The sequence below is a fragment of the Benincasa hispida genome, chromosome 11, assembly GCF_009727055.1.
Source record: "Benincasa hispida cultivar B227 chromosome 11, ASM972705v1, whole genome shotgun sequence".
Classification (NCBI taxonomy): domain Eukaryota; kingdom Viridiplantae; phylum Streptophyta; class Magnoliopsida; order Cucurbitales; family Cucurbitaceae; genus Benincasa; species Benincasa hispida.
This window is the reverse complement of record NC_052359.1, coordinates 56,738,955-56,755,909: the sequence shown is the minus strand read 5'-3', so window position 1 is coordinate 56,755,909 and position 16,955 is coordinate 56,738,955. Positions and strand designations below refer to the sequence as shown.

General features: G+C 34.4%; 1 protein-coding gene across 1 annotated transcript; it reads right to left on the bottom strand.

The window, feature by feature from the left end:
• Nucleotides 1-10,795: 10,795 nt before the first annotated feature.
• On the bottom strand, nt 10,796-15,072 carry LOC120091519 (histone deacetylase HDT1). Its single transcript, XM_039049597.1, has 10 exons — nt 14,835-15,072; nt 14,011-14,081; nt 13,721-13,932; nt 13,275-13,288; nt 13,130-13,174; nt 12,872-13,047; nt 11,957-12,082; nt 11,707-11,797; nt 11,336-11,474; nt 10,796-11,248 (listed from the first exon to the last, which is right to left on the bottom strand). The coding sequence occupies exons 1-10, from the start codon at nt 14,845-14,847 to the stop codon at nt 11,185-11,187; spliced, it is 951 nt and encodes a 316-aa protein (XP_038905525.1). The 5' UTR covers nt 14,848-15,072; the 3' UTR covers nt 10,796-11,184.
• Between the last annotated feature and the right edge of the window lie 1,883 nt (nt 15,073-16,955).

Genomic DNA, 16,955 nt, shown 5'->3' with positions numbered 1-16,955 from the left:
AGGCAGGAGTTCACAAAACACTCAAGATTGAGGTCGTGTTATCTATGGTCGTTTAGGTGAGATGCAAGTTTCAAGTATCAATGGCGTTATATACAGAGTCTAGTCATCTCGTGGTCCAAGTCTTATAAAAACTCTTTGTATAGGACACCCCCGCTCCATGTCTCCACATGAATGGTCAGGATCAACCATCTGTAGTAGTTTACAACACTTGCAAACCTCTACAAAGCGGGCTGTATTTGTAGTGTCACCAGGATCAGGTATCCCACCTTAATCTTTATACTACAGACCGATTTAGGTTATCACTTAAGGCATGATCCACTTGTATATCACATATACATGCTTAAATTCATATAAGATAACCAAGGAGCTTTGTTTATTAGATATGAATAAATGCCATAATTAAATAACACTTATTTTATTCATTGAACAATGTGTATCTTTACAAAACAACGAGATTTCGGAAGAATTAGGACACCAATCCCAACTACATGATTATCCACTTCAATGTGGTCGAAATGAATGGATCAAGCATCAATGAGGCTAGCCAAGTTAGCATCATACTGAAATCTTTACCAGAAAGTTCCCTTCACTTCCGTAGTAATGTTGTTCTGAACAGGATTGACTACAACTTCACTACCCTGCTCAATGTGCTACAGACTTTCCAATCCTTGTTGAAAAGCAAAGAGAAGAAGGGTGAAGCAAATGTTGTTTCATCTTCTAAAAAGTTCCACAAAGTTTCAACCTCTAGAACTAAGTTTGTACCTTCTTCCTCTGGCATCAACAAATGGAAGAAGAAGAAGGGTGGAAAGGGGAAGGTTATTGCTAACCCAAGAGTTGTTGCTCCAAGGGGTAGACAATCGGTGAGGGTTGACAATGGAAAGTGTTTCCATTGCAACCAAGATGAACACTGGAAGAGGAACTGTCCCAAGTATTTGGTAGAAAAGAGGAAGGTCAAACAAAGTAATGTTATTTGCTTGTTTTGGAAACTTGTTTAGTGGAGAATGATGATTCTGCCTGGATTATTGACTTAAGGCCACTAACCATGTTTGTTCTTCATTTCAGGAACTTAGTTCCTTGCGACAACTGATGCTGGTGAGATGACGATACGAGTTAGAACCAAGCACGTTGTCTCAGCTGTGGCAGTGGGAGATCTCCGGTTATCTTTACATAACAAAATTCTCATTTTAAATGAAGTATTTGTTGTTCCTGATTTAAAAAGGAACTTAGTTTTTGTAAAGTGTATTTGGAACATAATTATCAGTTAAGATTTTCTTATAGTAAACTGTTTATTACTAAGAATGGTGTTGATATATGTTCTGCTAAACTGGAAAACAATTTGTGTGTGTTAAGGCCATTAGTAACAAATGCCCTTCATAACGTAGAGATGTTTAAAACTGTTGTAACTCAAAATAAACGACTTAGAATTTCTCCTAAGAAAAATGCCCATCTTTGGCACCTAAGACTAGGACACATCAATCTCAATAGGATTGAGAGGTTGGTGAAGAACTCACTTCTAAGTGAGTTAGAAGAAAATTCTTTACCTGTGTGTGAGTCATGCCTTGAAACAAAATGACTAAAAGGCCTGGAAAATGTCATAGGGCCAAAGAACCTCTAGAGCTAATGCATTCAAACCTTTGTGATCCGATGAATGTAAGAGCTAGGGGAGGTTATGAATATTTCATCACTTTTACTGATGATTATTCAAAATATGAGTACGTTTATTTAATGTAACATAAGTCTGAATCTTTTGAAAAGTTTAAAGAATTCAAGGCTAAAGTTGAAAATGCATTAAATAGAACGATTAAAACATTTTGATTTGATCGAGGTAGAGAGTTTATGGATTTGACATTCCAGAACTATTTAATAGAACATGGAATTGTATCCCAATTCTCAGCACCTGGTACACCTCAGCAAAATGGTGTATCAGGGAGAAGAAATTGAATCCTGTTGGATATGGTTCGGTTTATAATGAGTTACGCTTCCTTTCCTGACTCATTTTGGGGTTATACAATGGAGATTGTAGCTTATATCTTGAACTGTGTTCCCTCCAAGAGTGTTTCCATAACACCTTTAGAGTTATGGAATGGTCGTAAAGCTAGTTTACGTCATTTCAGAATCTAGGGTTACCCAGCACATGTGCTTGAGGCTAATCCTAAGAAATTGGAATCACATTCGAGGTTATGCCTATTGGTAGACTACCCCAAGGGAATGAGAGGTGGTTATTTCTATGATCCTAAAGACAACAAAGTATTTGTATCGACAAATACTACTTTTCTTGAGGATGACCATATAAGAGAGCACGGATCCAGAAGTAAAATCGTGTTAAATGAGATTTCTAAAGAAACTACTGAATCTTCAACAAGAGTTGTTGAAGAGCCTGGTACCTTAACAAGAGTTGTTGAAGAAAGTTCATCTAGTTCAAATCCACCTCAAATGTTGAGGGAACCTCGATGTAGTGGGAGGGTTGCGAACCCACCTATTCGCTATATGGGTTTAACTGAAATCCTAGCTGTGGTAGCTGATGGTGAGGTTGAGGATCCATTGTCTTACAAGAAGGCAGTGGAAGATGTTGATAGAGATGAATGGATCAAAGCTATAAATCTCAAAATGGAGTCTATGTACTTCAATTCAGTACGGGATCTTGTAGACCAACCTGATGGGGTTAAACCTATAGGTTGTAAATGGATCTACAAAAGGAAACGGGGTGTTGATGGGAAGGTATAAATCTTCAAGGCTAGACTGGTGGCAAAGGGTTATATCCAGGTAGAGGGAGTCGACTATGAGGAGACTTTCTCGCTTGTTGCCATGCTGAAGTCTATCTAGATCCTCCTAACCATAGCCTCATATTATGACTATAAGATATGGCAAATGGATGTCAAAACTGCTTTTCTAAATGGCAATCTTGAGGAGACCATATATATGGTGCAACCTGAGGGATTCGTAATCCAAGGTCAAGAGCAAAAAGTTTGCAAGCTTAATCGGTCCATTTATGGACTGAAACAGGCATCTCGATCTTGGAACATAAGGTTTGATACTGCAATCAACTCTATTGGCTTAAATCAAAATGTTGATGAGCCTTGTGTTTATAAGAAGATCATCAACAGTCTAGTAGTTTTTCTATTATTGTACGTAGATGATATCCTACTCATTGGAAATGATGTAGGTTTGCTGACTATAGTTAAGAACTGGCTAATGACCCAATTCCAAATGAAAGATTTGGGAGAGGCTCAATTTGTTATGGGTATTCAGATCTTTCGAGATCGAAATAACAAAATGGTAGCACTGTCTCGGGCGTCATATATTGACAAGATGCTTGTCAATATTCGATACAGAACTTCAAGAGGGGTCCATTGCCTTTTAGGCACAGAGTTACATTGTTTAAGAAACAGTATCCTAACACATCTCAAGAGGTTGAGAATATGAAACGGATCCCCTATGCATCTGCCATGGATAATTTGATGTATGTGTTGTTATGTACTAGACCTAACATCTGTTGTTCAGTGAGGATAGTTAGTAGATATCAGCCTAATCCAGGATTAGATCACTAGACAGCTGTTAAGAACATCCTCAAGTATATACGGAGAATGAAGGACTACATGCTTGTGTATGGTTCTAAAGATTTGATCCTTACATGATACACAAACTCTGATTTTCAGACTGATAGGGATTCTAGGAAATCCACATCAGGATCAGTGTTCACTCTTAACAGAGGGGCAATAGTATCGCGAAACACCAAACAGGGGTGCATCGCGGACTCCACCATGGAGGTTGAGTATGTAACGACTTGTAAAGCTCCTAAAGAAGCCATTTGGCTCAGGAAATTTCTAACTGATCTGGAAGTTGTTCTAGATATGTCAAAGTCCATCACACTTTATTGTGATAATAGTGGTGTTGTGGCTAATTCCCGAGACGCTAGGAGTCATAAGCACGGCAAGCACATAGAGCGAAAGTATCATCTCATCTGAGAGATTGTGCATCGAGAAGACGTGATTTTCACTAAGATAGCTTTAGAGCACAACGTTGCTTATTCGTTTACGAAGGCTCTCACGGCTATAGTGTTTGAGGGTCACCTACAGAGTATGGGTTTATGGGACAGACCACGGCTGAACTAGGGCAAGTGAGAGATATTGTATTGGGCGTGTTATGTCATAATTTATTGTTTTGTATACTTTGTATTTTATTATATTGTACACCCCACTAGCTTTAGGACAAGTGGGAGATTGTTGGGGTTGATGCCCTAAATCTCGTATGGTTCTATAGCTTGTAAATTTTGTATGAACAAAATCTTATGTAATTAATAATATATGATATTTTATTCACTTTGTCTATAAAATATGTGATATTTTAGTTGCATTAACTAGAAAACAATAAACTGACATCCAAGATTAACATTGTAACTTAAACATGTATGTGGAAACATACAGGTGGATTATGTTCAAGTGATAACCTAAATGGTCTGTAGTAAATGGATAAGGTTGGGTACCTTATCCTGGTGACACTACGAGTATGGCCCACTTTGTAAGCGTTACAATTGTTGTAAAGTGCTACAAATGATCTAATCATGATCATTCATGTATTAGACATGCGAGCGGGGATACTCTATACAAAGGAGTTTGTATAAGATCGGACCACAAAATGTTTAGTCTCATTATATAACACAGTTTATAATAGAGATTTACATTTCACCAGGATGACCATAGGTAACATGACGTGAATCCTGAGTGAATCGTGAACTCCTGCCTATGAGGGCAGTCCTTTGATTTGTATGGGTGAGAGTGGCCAGATTGTCGATTCAACAAGCATACCATTTTGGGGATTCGTCTGATTGGGGAGCTGGGAACACAGCTACACAAGATGGAATTCACTCCTTCCCCAATGTAAGAGTAAGTAGATAAATTTCTCCCTTAAAGGCTGATTCTGAGTCTTGAACAATGTGACGCCACACCCTCTCCTGGCCCGAGAGGGATTTAGTCATGTGCAACATGTTGCTCGAGTTTTGAAAGCAATCAACCATTCTACAATCATTCTCCCCCTTTGGCTATTTTTTAAGGCAAAACAAACCAATCATCAAGGCACGATAGCGAGAGAAAACCAACCAAACTAGAGCAACGCACACATAACCACAAACTACCAAAAACTATCAGACAGACCAAATCAACAATCACAACCACAAACCATTGAGTAAAGAAATCAAACCCAAATGACCATACCCCTTTTGTTGAGCTTACAAAAATAGTCAAAGCCAACCCCAAATATCATATTACACGTGCCCAGAGCCTTCAACATCTGACCTTGACATAGAGGACACATTTACACAAATTTTTGGGTTATATGTCCTAAAATTCGCAGTTTGTAAACTTTAAACATATTTTATCCGCAATAAAGTTATTATTAAAGTTTATTCAATAAAATTGTTATTGAATATGTAAATTGCAATTTTAGATTTCTAAATTTAATAGACTAACGATCTCATGATTATAAACACAAATACTTAAACTTTATATAAAAACGTAAATGAGGATCAAGTTTGAGTATATAGCCAAAATGGTTTATAAGTATATGGATAGGGTTGGGTACCTTATCTTGGGGACACTATGGATGCGGTCCACTTTGTATATTAATACAAACGATGTAATCTCAAAATCATTCATGTAGAGACATGCGAGTAGGGGCATCCTATGCAAAAGATGTTTGCATAAGATCGGACCACGAAATAGTCACTTTTCTTTATAATGTCTGTTTACTGTTCAAACTGACTATTTCAATTCGACCTAAGGTAACTCGATCTCAATCCTGAGTTAACTATGAACTCCTGTTTATTCAGGATTATCCTTTAATCTGCATGGGTGAGGATGGCTCAACAAAGTCGCTCAATAAGCCTCTCATATTAGGGGTAAAACCGCATAGATAGTTGGGGACATAGTTCTGCAAGATGGAATTCACTCTTATCCGTTTCAGGGTTAGTAGATAGGTTGTTCCCTTAAGTACTGACTCTTAGTCTTGAACAAAGAGGCTCCATTCTCTCAATGACTGAGAGAGACTCAGCTTATTGGTAGGACTATAAACCAATTGTTTATTAGTGGATCAGTGGAAACTTAAGGAGCAAGATATATTATAGGGGTAAAACAGTAATTTTGACCAATCTGTAGATATGAACGACCTGTGAAGGATCGATTTCTTGATTATGGTTAAATCAAGTGGACAGAAATATATCTACAGTGAGAAAAGTACAACTACTGAGCTATAGTGGAGTGTCTCAGTAGTTAACCGAATATTGATTAATTCAATTAAAGAAGTTTAGCTAGTTAATCTCATATTATTGGAGCTCATGATCTGTAGGTCTATTAGGTCCCTCTACTAGCTCGTAAAAGGATTAAACCTTTGAATAACATGTTGAGATAATTTGAAATGTTCAAATTCGATTTGGGGTTTGAATCATTATATTTGATAGAATTAGATGTTTTGGAGAGTTGAAAATATTTGAATGTGATTTAAATATCAATTACATGAACAGGGATCATGTTCGGATTAGGTGTTTTATTAATTTAATATTTGATATTAAATTAATTAAATAAATTTGTTTAATTAATTATTTAAAACAAATTATTTGAAATTTATTTGAATTTGAAAATTCCAAATTTAGATTTATTATATTTCTTTTAAATATAATTTGATTTTATAAATAAATTAAATTAATTTAAAAGAAAATTTATGGTAAGTAGGATTTTCCCACTTTTTCCATTAGTGTTACACCTAATCCACTAAAATAGCAGGATCTTGAGTGTTAATCTCCCATCTCAACTATTTTGCATGTTAAATTTACATAAATACAAGCTTAATGTCAGAGAATTAAGACATGCAAATTCAATTTTGAAGAGAAAAATCTTTTTGTTAAATTTTTCTCTCTAACTCTCCAACTTCACCTTAAAACTCTCCCAATTTGGATCCCACAATCCAATCTAAGGCTTGAGAATAGTATAAAAGACTCTTGTTATTGTCTACAACATGTTGTGAGGTGAAATGAGTTGAAGATTGGAGCAATTTGAGGATTCATCAAAGGTATTCTTTTGAAACCCTACAAATCTGGAAAAATCATGAACATGCATGCTAATCCACTAAAATTGATATAGCTAGAGTGCTTAGAATCCTAATAGCTTCCATTGGTTGATTTTCAACTTCATTAATTGATATCAGAGCATGATTTAAGCACTCAATTCACGTTAATTTTAGCATGGTGGGTGTTTTTCATGAATTGTATGAAAGTGAGCATTGGTATGGATCATTTCAGTTTTAACATTACATTTCTCTTCAATTATGATGTAGTTATTATGATTGACTCTTTGTTTATGGGTCTTAATGTGTGATTAAGAATCTGTAAATTTGTTAGAGTCAATAGAGTTGTAATTAGGTTGTAATTGAAGAAAGAATGATGCAAGCTCAACAGCAAAAAATCGTTTCTGAAGCTACTACCTCGCAGCGTTGCAACGCTACCCTTGGAGCGTTGCAATGCCGCCCTTGGAGTGTTGCAACACCGTTCTTCAGCCAGCCCAGAAAAGAAGAAAAATCTCCATGGCATTGTAATGCTAGGGTTGAAGCTTTGCAACGTTGTTCATCAGCAAGCCCAGTACAGGACAACACGAGTTGGCCGATTTGAGGGTGAACCGATTGGGCCAGTTCGGGTCAAGAAGGTCTGGTTCAGCCCTGTTTTGACCAGTTCTGCTCATTTTGGAGCCTTAGAGGTCTTGTTATGGTGGATCGGGTCCGATTCGGGTCAGTTTGTGCGATCCAAAGGTATTTAAAGTAGTTTTTCAATTATTTTTGTAATAATTAGATTGTTTACTTGCTTAGAATGTCAAAACTGGTCCATAATAGTGTGTGTTTAGTTGTGTATGCATTTTGATGTATATTATAATTAAATTAAATTTTGTATGTGCATAATGTATGTCATGTAAATTTAAAATCTCACCATAGAAAACATGTATCATGCATTGAAAGTATGTTATAATTTATTATAATATATAATATGGATGATTTAGGGTTTCGTGTATTTAATATAATTGTTATGTTAAATTGTGGAATGTTTGATGTATGTTATGGATTTATAACGTGTCTATAGTTTTATAAAGTATTATAAAATGAGTTAGACATTTAAAATATATAACAAAGATAAGATGCATGCTCACTTATGGTTTACAAATAACAACTTGCTTTAATAGTTAAAATATATCGTTATCTTGTAAAACTATGATTACATACTCACCCGGACTACAATCCTGTCTAATGCTGGAAGTACTAAAGTTGACGGTTTATGGAACACCTACTACCTTGGGATTATAGTGGATTTTTTTAGCATTGTTAACCTGGTTTTATGAGCATGCGTGAGCGATGTGAGATAATAAAATGGTTTATCATTCAGACATCGTAGGTTACACCCCAAATATAAACGTTATACTTGGATAATCGCCTAGACTTAGGTTATTTTTTAGCCAGATTATACCTAAGTAAAGAATATACCCAAACAATTAGAACACTTCAGTGGGAGATTAATAATCTTGTGATATATTGTTTTTAGCTCTCACGTCCCTAAAAGTTCACACCATGAGATCCATGTTCGGCTTCATGTTGTTTTTACTGCGACTACTCTATTCGAAAAGTGTTTACACAGGTCAATAACAAGGTGAATAGGGGAAGTTGTTCATAGTAAGTGAGTGAAGGAAATGTGTCAACAATCTTGTGGTCTCTTCTATTAGTTTGAACCGTGACATTTTTATGTTGCGTCTGTTGTCGTTTTTAGGTGGCGTTAGCTAGCCGTTTCTTAGTGGCTAACCCCTCAGAAGGTTGTAACGTAGGATTCGTGTTGGATGCCTTAAATCTCGTAAGGTCCTATAGTTTGTAAATATTATTGAACAAACTCATTGTGTATTTAATAAAATATATAATATTTTATTCATTGTCTATAAAATATATGATATTTTAGTTGCATTAACCACAAACCAACAAATAACTTAAACATGTATGTAGAGACATATGGATGAACCATGTTTAAGTGATAACCTAAATGGTCTATAGTAGATAGATAAGGTTGATACCTTATCCTAATGACAGAGTATGACCCGCTTTGTAGGTGTTACAATTTTTGTAAAGTGCTACAAATGATCTGATCCTGATCATTCATATATAGATATGTGAGCGGGAATATTTTATGAAAATGAGTTTATATAAGATCAAACCACGAAATGTCTAATCTCATTATATATCACCGTTTATAATGGAGATTTACATTTCACCAGGATGACCATAGGTAACATAATGTGAATCCTGAGTGAGTTGTGAACTCCTGCCTATGAAGGCAGTCCTTTGATTGACGGTCCTTTGATTTGTATGGGTGAGAGTGGCCAGATCACCGACTCAACAAACCTATCCGAAGGAGGGGTAAGTAGATAAATTTCTCCCTTAAGGGCTGATTTCGGTTCTTAAACAATGTGACGCCACACCCTCCCCTCGTCCGAGAGGGATTTAGTCATAGAAACTCGAGCAACATGTTGCACATGTCAACGACATTGTTATTAACATTGTTACATATCTGGCAGCAGATTCGACAGAATAATTTTTCCATATCTATCCGTGATTAGCAGATTTCCACATCTGTCTTCCTTATTTTTGTGTAAAGAATATTTATTCACTCAAAAAATATATCCCCATAGCTAACCTTATTTATATTGTACTCTTATTCATTTTTAAGGTTAGTCACCTAATTAGAAAAATGTATATCAAGAGTTTTGAGCTTAGAATTTGTGTAAGTCTTAACCTCCATGTATTGTATTTTAATAGTTCAATTTGATGTTGTATTTAAGGAGAGCCTATGAAGATGATGAGAACTCATATTTAGGGGAGTTAAAATATGAATTGGAGGGGACCTCACTTTTAGAGAAAGCCTAAGTGTGTTGTATCTCATACAAAACTTGAAGAAGCATTATTTGGAAGTGATGGAAACTCAAACTTAGGGGGAACCTAAGCTGAAATTGGAGAGGAAGTTATACCTGAGTCATCGAAGAGAGTCTATCAAGTAAATACTTTCACTGTAATTGCTAAACTCTTTATAGTGAAACTTCGTTCTACCGGACACATTGTCCCTAGGTGTAAGTGTTTTTGCTCCAAACTAGTTGACCAATCTCTCATTTTTCTGTTTACTTTCATGTTGCCCACTTGTCATACATATTGTTTGTGACATCGTGCTTGACATTTTATTATATGTTAGATCCACCTAATTTTTCAATAACAACAATAAATCTTAAAATTTGGGTAGTGCATGGAGAAAGAACCAACACGAAGAAGAATTTAAGGAATGAATATTACATAAAAGCAAAGTTGAACCTACTACTCAAAGATAAAACTTGAGAATTCAAGGATACGGTTGTACAAACTACAATCTATAGAACAAGTACAACCGTATAGAACAGATCTTATTCAAGTAAGATCGTTACTCATAAAGATAAAACTTATATGTGATCATTTGTAAATGCACTTTCTCTACATTCTTCAAATTTTGAAAACAAAATATAATTTAACCACATCTAAAAAATGCTAGCCAAAATTGAACATGGCTTGGCTTGGTCTTGAGCAAGACTAACCTTTCTGGTGACGTTTCTAATGTCTTCATCAAAAGCCTCCTATCAAACAAAGCCTAAGAAAATTGATCGTCCAAATAGAACTCTCCAACTTTCTATCACTATCACCAACTACTAAGATCAAGAGCTAATCCAGACGAGCAAAAATAAGCTTAACTCGACAATAATTGACATAAACTTGCATCGTAGAGATCGAAGGTTCAATCCCCCTCATCCCACTATTGTATTAGAAAAAAGGACAGGAGAGAAGGCAATAATAAAGAGAACTCCAGCTAAGTAACATTAAACAATATTCTACTGGATCTAAAAAAATTCTACAGCACACGCAATGTCGGAAAGGAACCTTCACAAGGAACTAAAGCTTATGATAATAATAACATTTGAAATCACACCAGAATATTTAGAGAATGAACTTCAAGAGGGTGGGGGGTAGAAAATTCACAACCATCCAGTATCGTAATTCTGATCTAATATACTGGCCAGGTTGAGCTGGATCCATGCTGTGTTAATCCCACAGTAATGAAACCAGCATATTCCACCTAAAATATTGATCCGGTCACTTCTCGGCTGTGTGCTTAGCTTTTGTGTGGGAATGTAACGCAGTTTCTGAGCCAAATGTCCTTCAATGAAGTTTATTGCCGCGATTAAATTGAAGTTTAGCAATTTTAATTCCCCATGCAGTTAGAAAAACAGGCAGCAAGAGTTACCTGTTGCAAGTTTTGCAAGGGAATGCGCCACCAGCTGATTTGGGAGTTTGCTGTTTATTTTTGTCATTAGCAGCGGGCATTTTCCCGGCCTTCTTTGAAGGATGAGGAGTAGCTACATGAGCAACGCCTTTCTTGCCATCTGTCGCAAAAATATATAATATAAAATGAAAAAGTAAATTCAAATTTTAAAATAGAATTCCCATTCCTAGCAATTTGTTTAAGAGTTCAAGAATTTGAACCCCTCCAAAAGTATGCTTATGGATAACAAGAATGAAACAACATGAATTCCAAGCAAGAAAAACTAATATGATAAGAATCACAGGTCGACTTCACATATATAGCAATATAAAGGCAATACAAAAGAAACAAACCAGTCTTCTGAGGAGTGACGAGTTTTGCCTTCTTATCAGGAGCAGCCGTTTTATTAGCAGAATCTAAAGGTCTCTTCTTGCTTGCTTCAGCCTTCAAGGGTTCCAACAATTATTTGTTTAAGAAATAGCAATTAAGGGAAAAGTACATCTAGCTTAACGCAATCAAGATTCACTTCATTTCTCACCATTAAAATTTGGTTCCTTACCCAAAAATAATAACAACAATGAGAGAAAGATTGCAGCCTTGTACCTTTTTTGGCGTCTGCTCGTCCTCTTCCAAACTGTCGTCCGATTCCTCATCAGAGTCTTCACTATCAACTCCAGAAAACTCATTTTCATCATCATCAGTATCATCTTCTTCACCTTCATTTGCATTCTAAGGAAACCAACGCAGATGATAAAGAAAGTTGAAGTTCGATGGCCATGTTGGTAGAGTAGATCCTATGATACTAATTTCCTTATATGCCTTAGATCATTGTGAATATCAAGTAGCTCAGAACGAACAATCCTCCAGTGGTTATGACCATTGTACAGGACAAAGATAGCAGATGTCAAACTACCGCACTTGACATAACGTGAAAAGTTACAAGTCACTAAGAGAAGGTTTAAACTGATTCACTTATGAAAGTAAATTGATAATATTATTACTTGGGGGTTTTAATTGATGCAACCCCAAAATTTAGAAGTATAAAATTGATTTTGTTTTCCTACATCTTTTTAAGAGAAATAAAAATAATAAATTTGTTTAAGAATAGCCATTCTTCTAATCAAGATTAAAAAAACTTCTTGTCATGGAAAGCATGGAGCTCTAGTGCTCTGATGTGCATAGTGCCTTATGAAGAACCTGTGAACTGTCTAGGAGGTATGATGTTTGTCTCCACGTAAGGGAATATCCAAGTTGTGGAAAAAGAGCACTCGGATGGCAGGTCTTTTTTAATAGGCTAGCTATGCTATTATTATGATGCCCCTTTGGATGTGAAGGAATTATTGAGATGTAAAAGTAATATGCCTAATAAGCCAAAATGCTATTGATTTCAAGTTGTTATATTGCTTCGAACAATGAAAATGAGAAAAGCTAAATTAATTAGTTTTGCTCCCTTCCTTGTCTCATGTATTCTCAAAAATAATTTTTCACACTTAGAAGTAAAACAACATCTACAAGTACCTCATCATCCGTGCTCTCTTCATCCTCGTCATCATCTTCATCAGAACTGTCTTTATTCTTCTTACTGTCAATAATTGAATTAGAGCCACCTTTGTTTGGTTCTACAATCTGCACTTTTTTCTTGGTTCCAGAAGTATCAGGCTTTGCATCTTTCTTAGTCTCTAGCTCTTGCTTTCCTGCACCAAAGTATAATAGCCTATGTCACAAAGTTTATTTAAATGACAAATGCAGATGGCAATACTCGAGAGTAAACATCACCATTGTCAATGGCAGCTAGAGGAAAACCCTCTTCCGAATCAGTATCTGAAATTGAAAAATAGCATCAATCGAGAACACTTATTAATTAGTTCAAAAATAAAATAAAAAGGAAGTACCAGTGACAACACATTGAGAAACAACTTACAAGAAGATTCCTCCGTGGCAATGAAAAAAACTCAAACTAGTCAAGAAAACAACACAGAAAATGCAAATCAAGCAATTAAACTAAATAGTATGAAAATTAAGTTTAAAAATAAAACTAAAATTATTTAGGCCCGTTCGATACAATTTCGTCTTTAGTTTTCTGTTTCTTAAATTTATTTTTGCTTCCTCCTAATTTTTCAATTATGATTTTCACCCTTCTTAAAGAAAAACTTGCATTCCTAGTCAAATTCTAAAAACAAAAAACAAATTTTTTAAAAATTGTCTTTTAGTTTACAAAACTTAACTTGGTATTTGAAAACTCTAGTTGAAAGGGATAATAATACATAGAAACTTAGGGATAGAAGTAGTGTTTATGAACTTAATTTTTAAAAACTAAAAACCAATAACCAAATCAACATGGGCCTTAAGAATTTAGAGAAAGGATATTCTTCTGGAAGGAAACTCGTATATCCTGTAAAGTGCACGCTTCCATTTTTCCAATTATGAGATAGCTCAAATTCTTTGTCAAACACCAGATCAAACGACACTTGTGGGAATTTCTCTGAGGATAGTATCCCCAGAACAAGCTTCTGATTGCCGACCTTGACATATAGGAAAACCTGTTCACTTCCTTTGTTCTTGGACTCTCCAAGACAGGCCTGTGGAGAATATATAACTCAATGACTGCCCTACAGATTTCTTACGAACAGATCAACAAACTAGCTCACATATGATACCTGCGATAGATGCAATAACTTCTCCTCTCCGGGACTCACCAAGAGAGGTTCTCCAGCTTTAACCTCAGCACCTGCATGACATAACAATAACACTAGTTCGTGGGAAAACGTAGAATCACCACATAATTGAACATGCATATACTAATGTGCTTCAACTAGGTTAATCGACATGTAAGAGAACTGAGCACATGACTCCAACATATCCACTAGGAAATACCGAGCACATGGCATACAAACCACTCTTGATTCCAGCAGAAACTATTTTGTTGATCTCTCATCTCCAGCAAGATAGTTATAAGCAACAAACAATTACGAAGTCTGAAATCATCAGGCGGCAATAGCAGCTCAAATTAATCCTATATACAGAACCCATGTAAATTAACCGTGCACATCAAATTTCAAACAACCCACGTCCAACATCACTATTTGTAAAGAGAAGCGAATCTACAATCGTTTCAAGTATCTTCTCCATTCAGTATCGTAACATTCAAATTCGCACCACATAAAAAACTTCAAGTGGGACGAAGTTAATACAACACAATATCAGTTAAAATCGAATATACTCCCATGTTTTACTTTGCAACGACATGAAAAGACAGCATTAACAATTAAATGATAGCAAGAACCCAGTGCATGAACAGGTAGCCTAAACTAAACCCAGAAGAAGGGGGGAAATGACCGCTCATTCCTTAAGCTAATGTACTGTTCTACTGTTATCTACCGTATGAATACCTAAACAGGACCCAATGAAGAAGAAGAGCAGAGGAAACAAAAAAAATATATATCGAAGAAAGCAGATGAGTAAAGGGAATTGAGGAAGTTACCCCAAAACTCCATTGGTGAAGAGCAGAGATCAGTGGGAAATCGCAGGTCGGAGGTAGGGTTTTTGCTTCTTTTGTTATCTCAACGAAGACGAAGGATCGAATTGGCGAATGAAAGAATTGTTTCTGATTGAGGAAATTATGAATTTATGAGATGGAATGGGAGAGAGGGAGCCTTGTAGACTGAAGTTCTGTGGAACTTGCGATCAAGTGTTGCGCGTAACAGCGCAATTTCTCCACATCCTATAAATAAATTGGAGCTTTTTTTTTCCTTTTTGGTATGATGACCCCCTCTCATATCTTTGATTAGCTACTCCTTATAAATATATGAAATATAACCTTCTCATTACGTCATAGAATATCGTTTTTAATATATTGTATTGGAAATGACATGTGTATTATAACTCCAATGCCGTAAACATCTTTATGGCATAACCATCGCGATAAGATTACGATACACATCATCAATCATAAACACCCTTTGATCATAGGTACAAAAAAAGTCTCTCAAAATAAGATTTTATTAGAAATTAAGGACAATTGCAAATATAGACATTAGACCCAAAATATTAACAGATATAACATAATGTAAAAAAAACTACAAATATAACCAAATATAAACAATCTATCAGTAATAGACCATATTATTGGTAGGAATCTAGACTATATCACTGGTAAAAGTCTATCAACGATAGCTATATTTGCAATTTTTTAAATAATGTTATACATTTTGTTATTATTCCTAAAAATGTTACCAATTACAATTATCCTATAAAATTTTGAGTTTGTATTTGGTTATAAATTAAAATGTGAAACGAATTATCTGTTTAAATGAAAAAAATAGAAAAATTTATGTTTGTGTTGATTTTTATGAAATTAATTTGGATAACTCGTATGACATTAATGGAATAGTTAATGAAATGGTGAAAAGATTAAAACAAAATCAATCAGGTACTCAAATAAATTAATTAGTAAATAGTAAAATAATTATTTCAAAATTAGATACTTGATTGTAAGTACGCTTAAAAGAATAATACTTCTTTCTACTAAGTTAATTTGAATGGTACTGACTCTAGTGAATACACGTTCTTAAGTACATTAATTTAATATATTTTTATCAATAAAAATGAATTAAATAAGTTTATGATTATTTACTTAATATAATAGATATTTTAATTTTTAATTTATTGCAGTCGATTATTTAATATTTGTTAAAGTCGATTATTTAATTTTAGTTTATTAGAGTTCGATATTAAACAAGAATCAACTAGTTTCAATTAAATAATATAAAGAAATATATTTGAAAAAGTAAATATAAGAAAAATAAAATAAAATATGATATGTGGATGATGAAAGAGAACTGTTAGGGAAATGTATTGAAATTATATATGCTAATAATTAATTATTTAATTAAAACTGATATTTAAAAAATTATTAAAAAAAAAAAAAAAAAGGACAACGAAGAGTTCATTATAATTATTGAAACTGAATTTTTTACTTTCTCTTTGAGAAAAAATTGTACTGATGTAATTAAACTAATCTTAATTAACCAATTAGATATATGTAAGATATTGTCAGCTAATTAATTAATAGTGAATGTAAATAAGTAATTACATTTATTTAACAATTTTGTTGTTTGTTACAAAATAATTAAGTAAATTTTTAATAAATTAATATTATTTTATTAAAATAAATAAATGGTTATATTGATTTTGTTACATTGATATTGGTCCACTAATTGATTAATTTATTGACTACACTCAAAATTAAAAAAAATAAAAAAATAAAAAAAGAATGAGAATAATAGTCATTTGGTTTAAGATTTCAAAGGTACTTGTAAATAAAATATGCTTGAGAATAGGATATATGGGAATAAAAAATAACTGTATTTAGTTATGCATAGAAAATGTTGTGACGCCCCAAAGTTATAAATAAATAAATAAATAAAATAAATAAATGGTTAATTTGGGAAAAGGAAGATGGAGGTAGGGTTATAAAAATTAGGGGTCCTTAGGATGCGTGCAAAAAGAAAAAATGAAATTCTTAAAACCTTTAGGGAAATATATATATATACATGAAATCCTACTTGTGTTCTGTCGTCAACCAGCAGGTATGTTGTTTTAA

Excerpts from the sequence above, each read along its gene's own strand:
- LOC120091519 (XM_039049597.1), bottom strand. Across the intron at positions 13,933-14,010 it reads AGTTATTGCATCTATCGCAG|GCCTGTCTTGGAGAGTCCAA; the intron begins GTATCATATGTG and ends TATTCTCCACAG. Across the intron at positions 11,249-11,335 it reads CCTTGCAAAACTTGCAACAG|GACATTTGGCTCAGAAACTG; the intron begins GTAACTCTTGCT and ends ACTTCATTGAAG.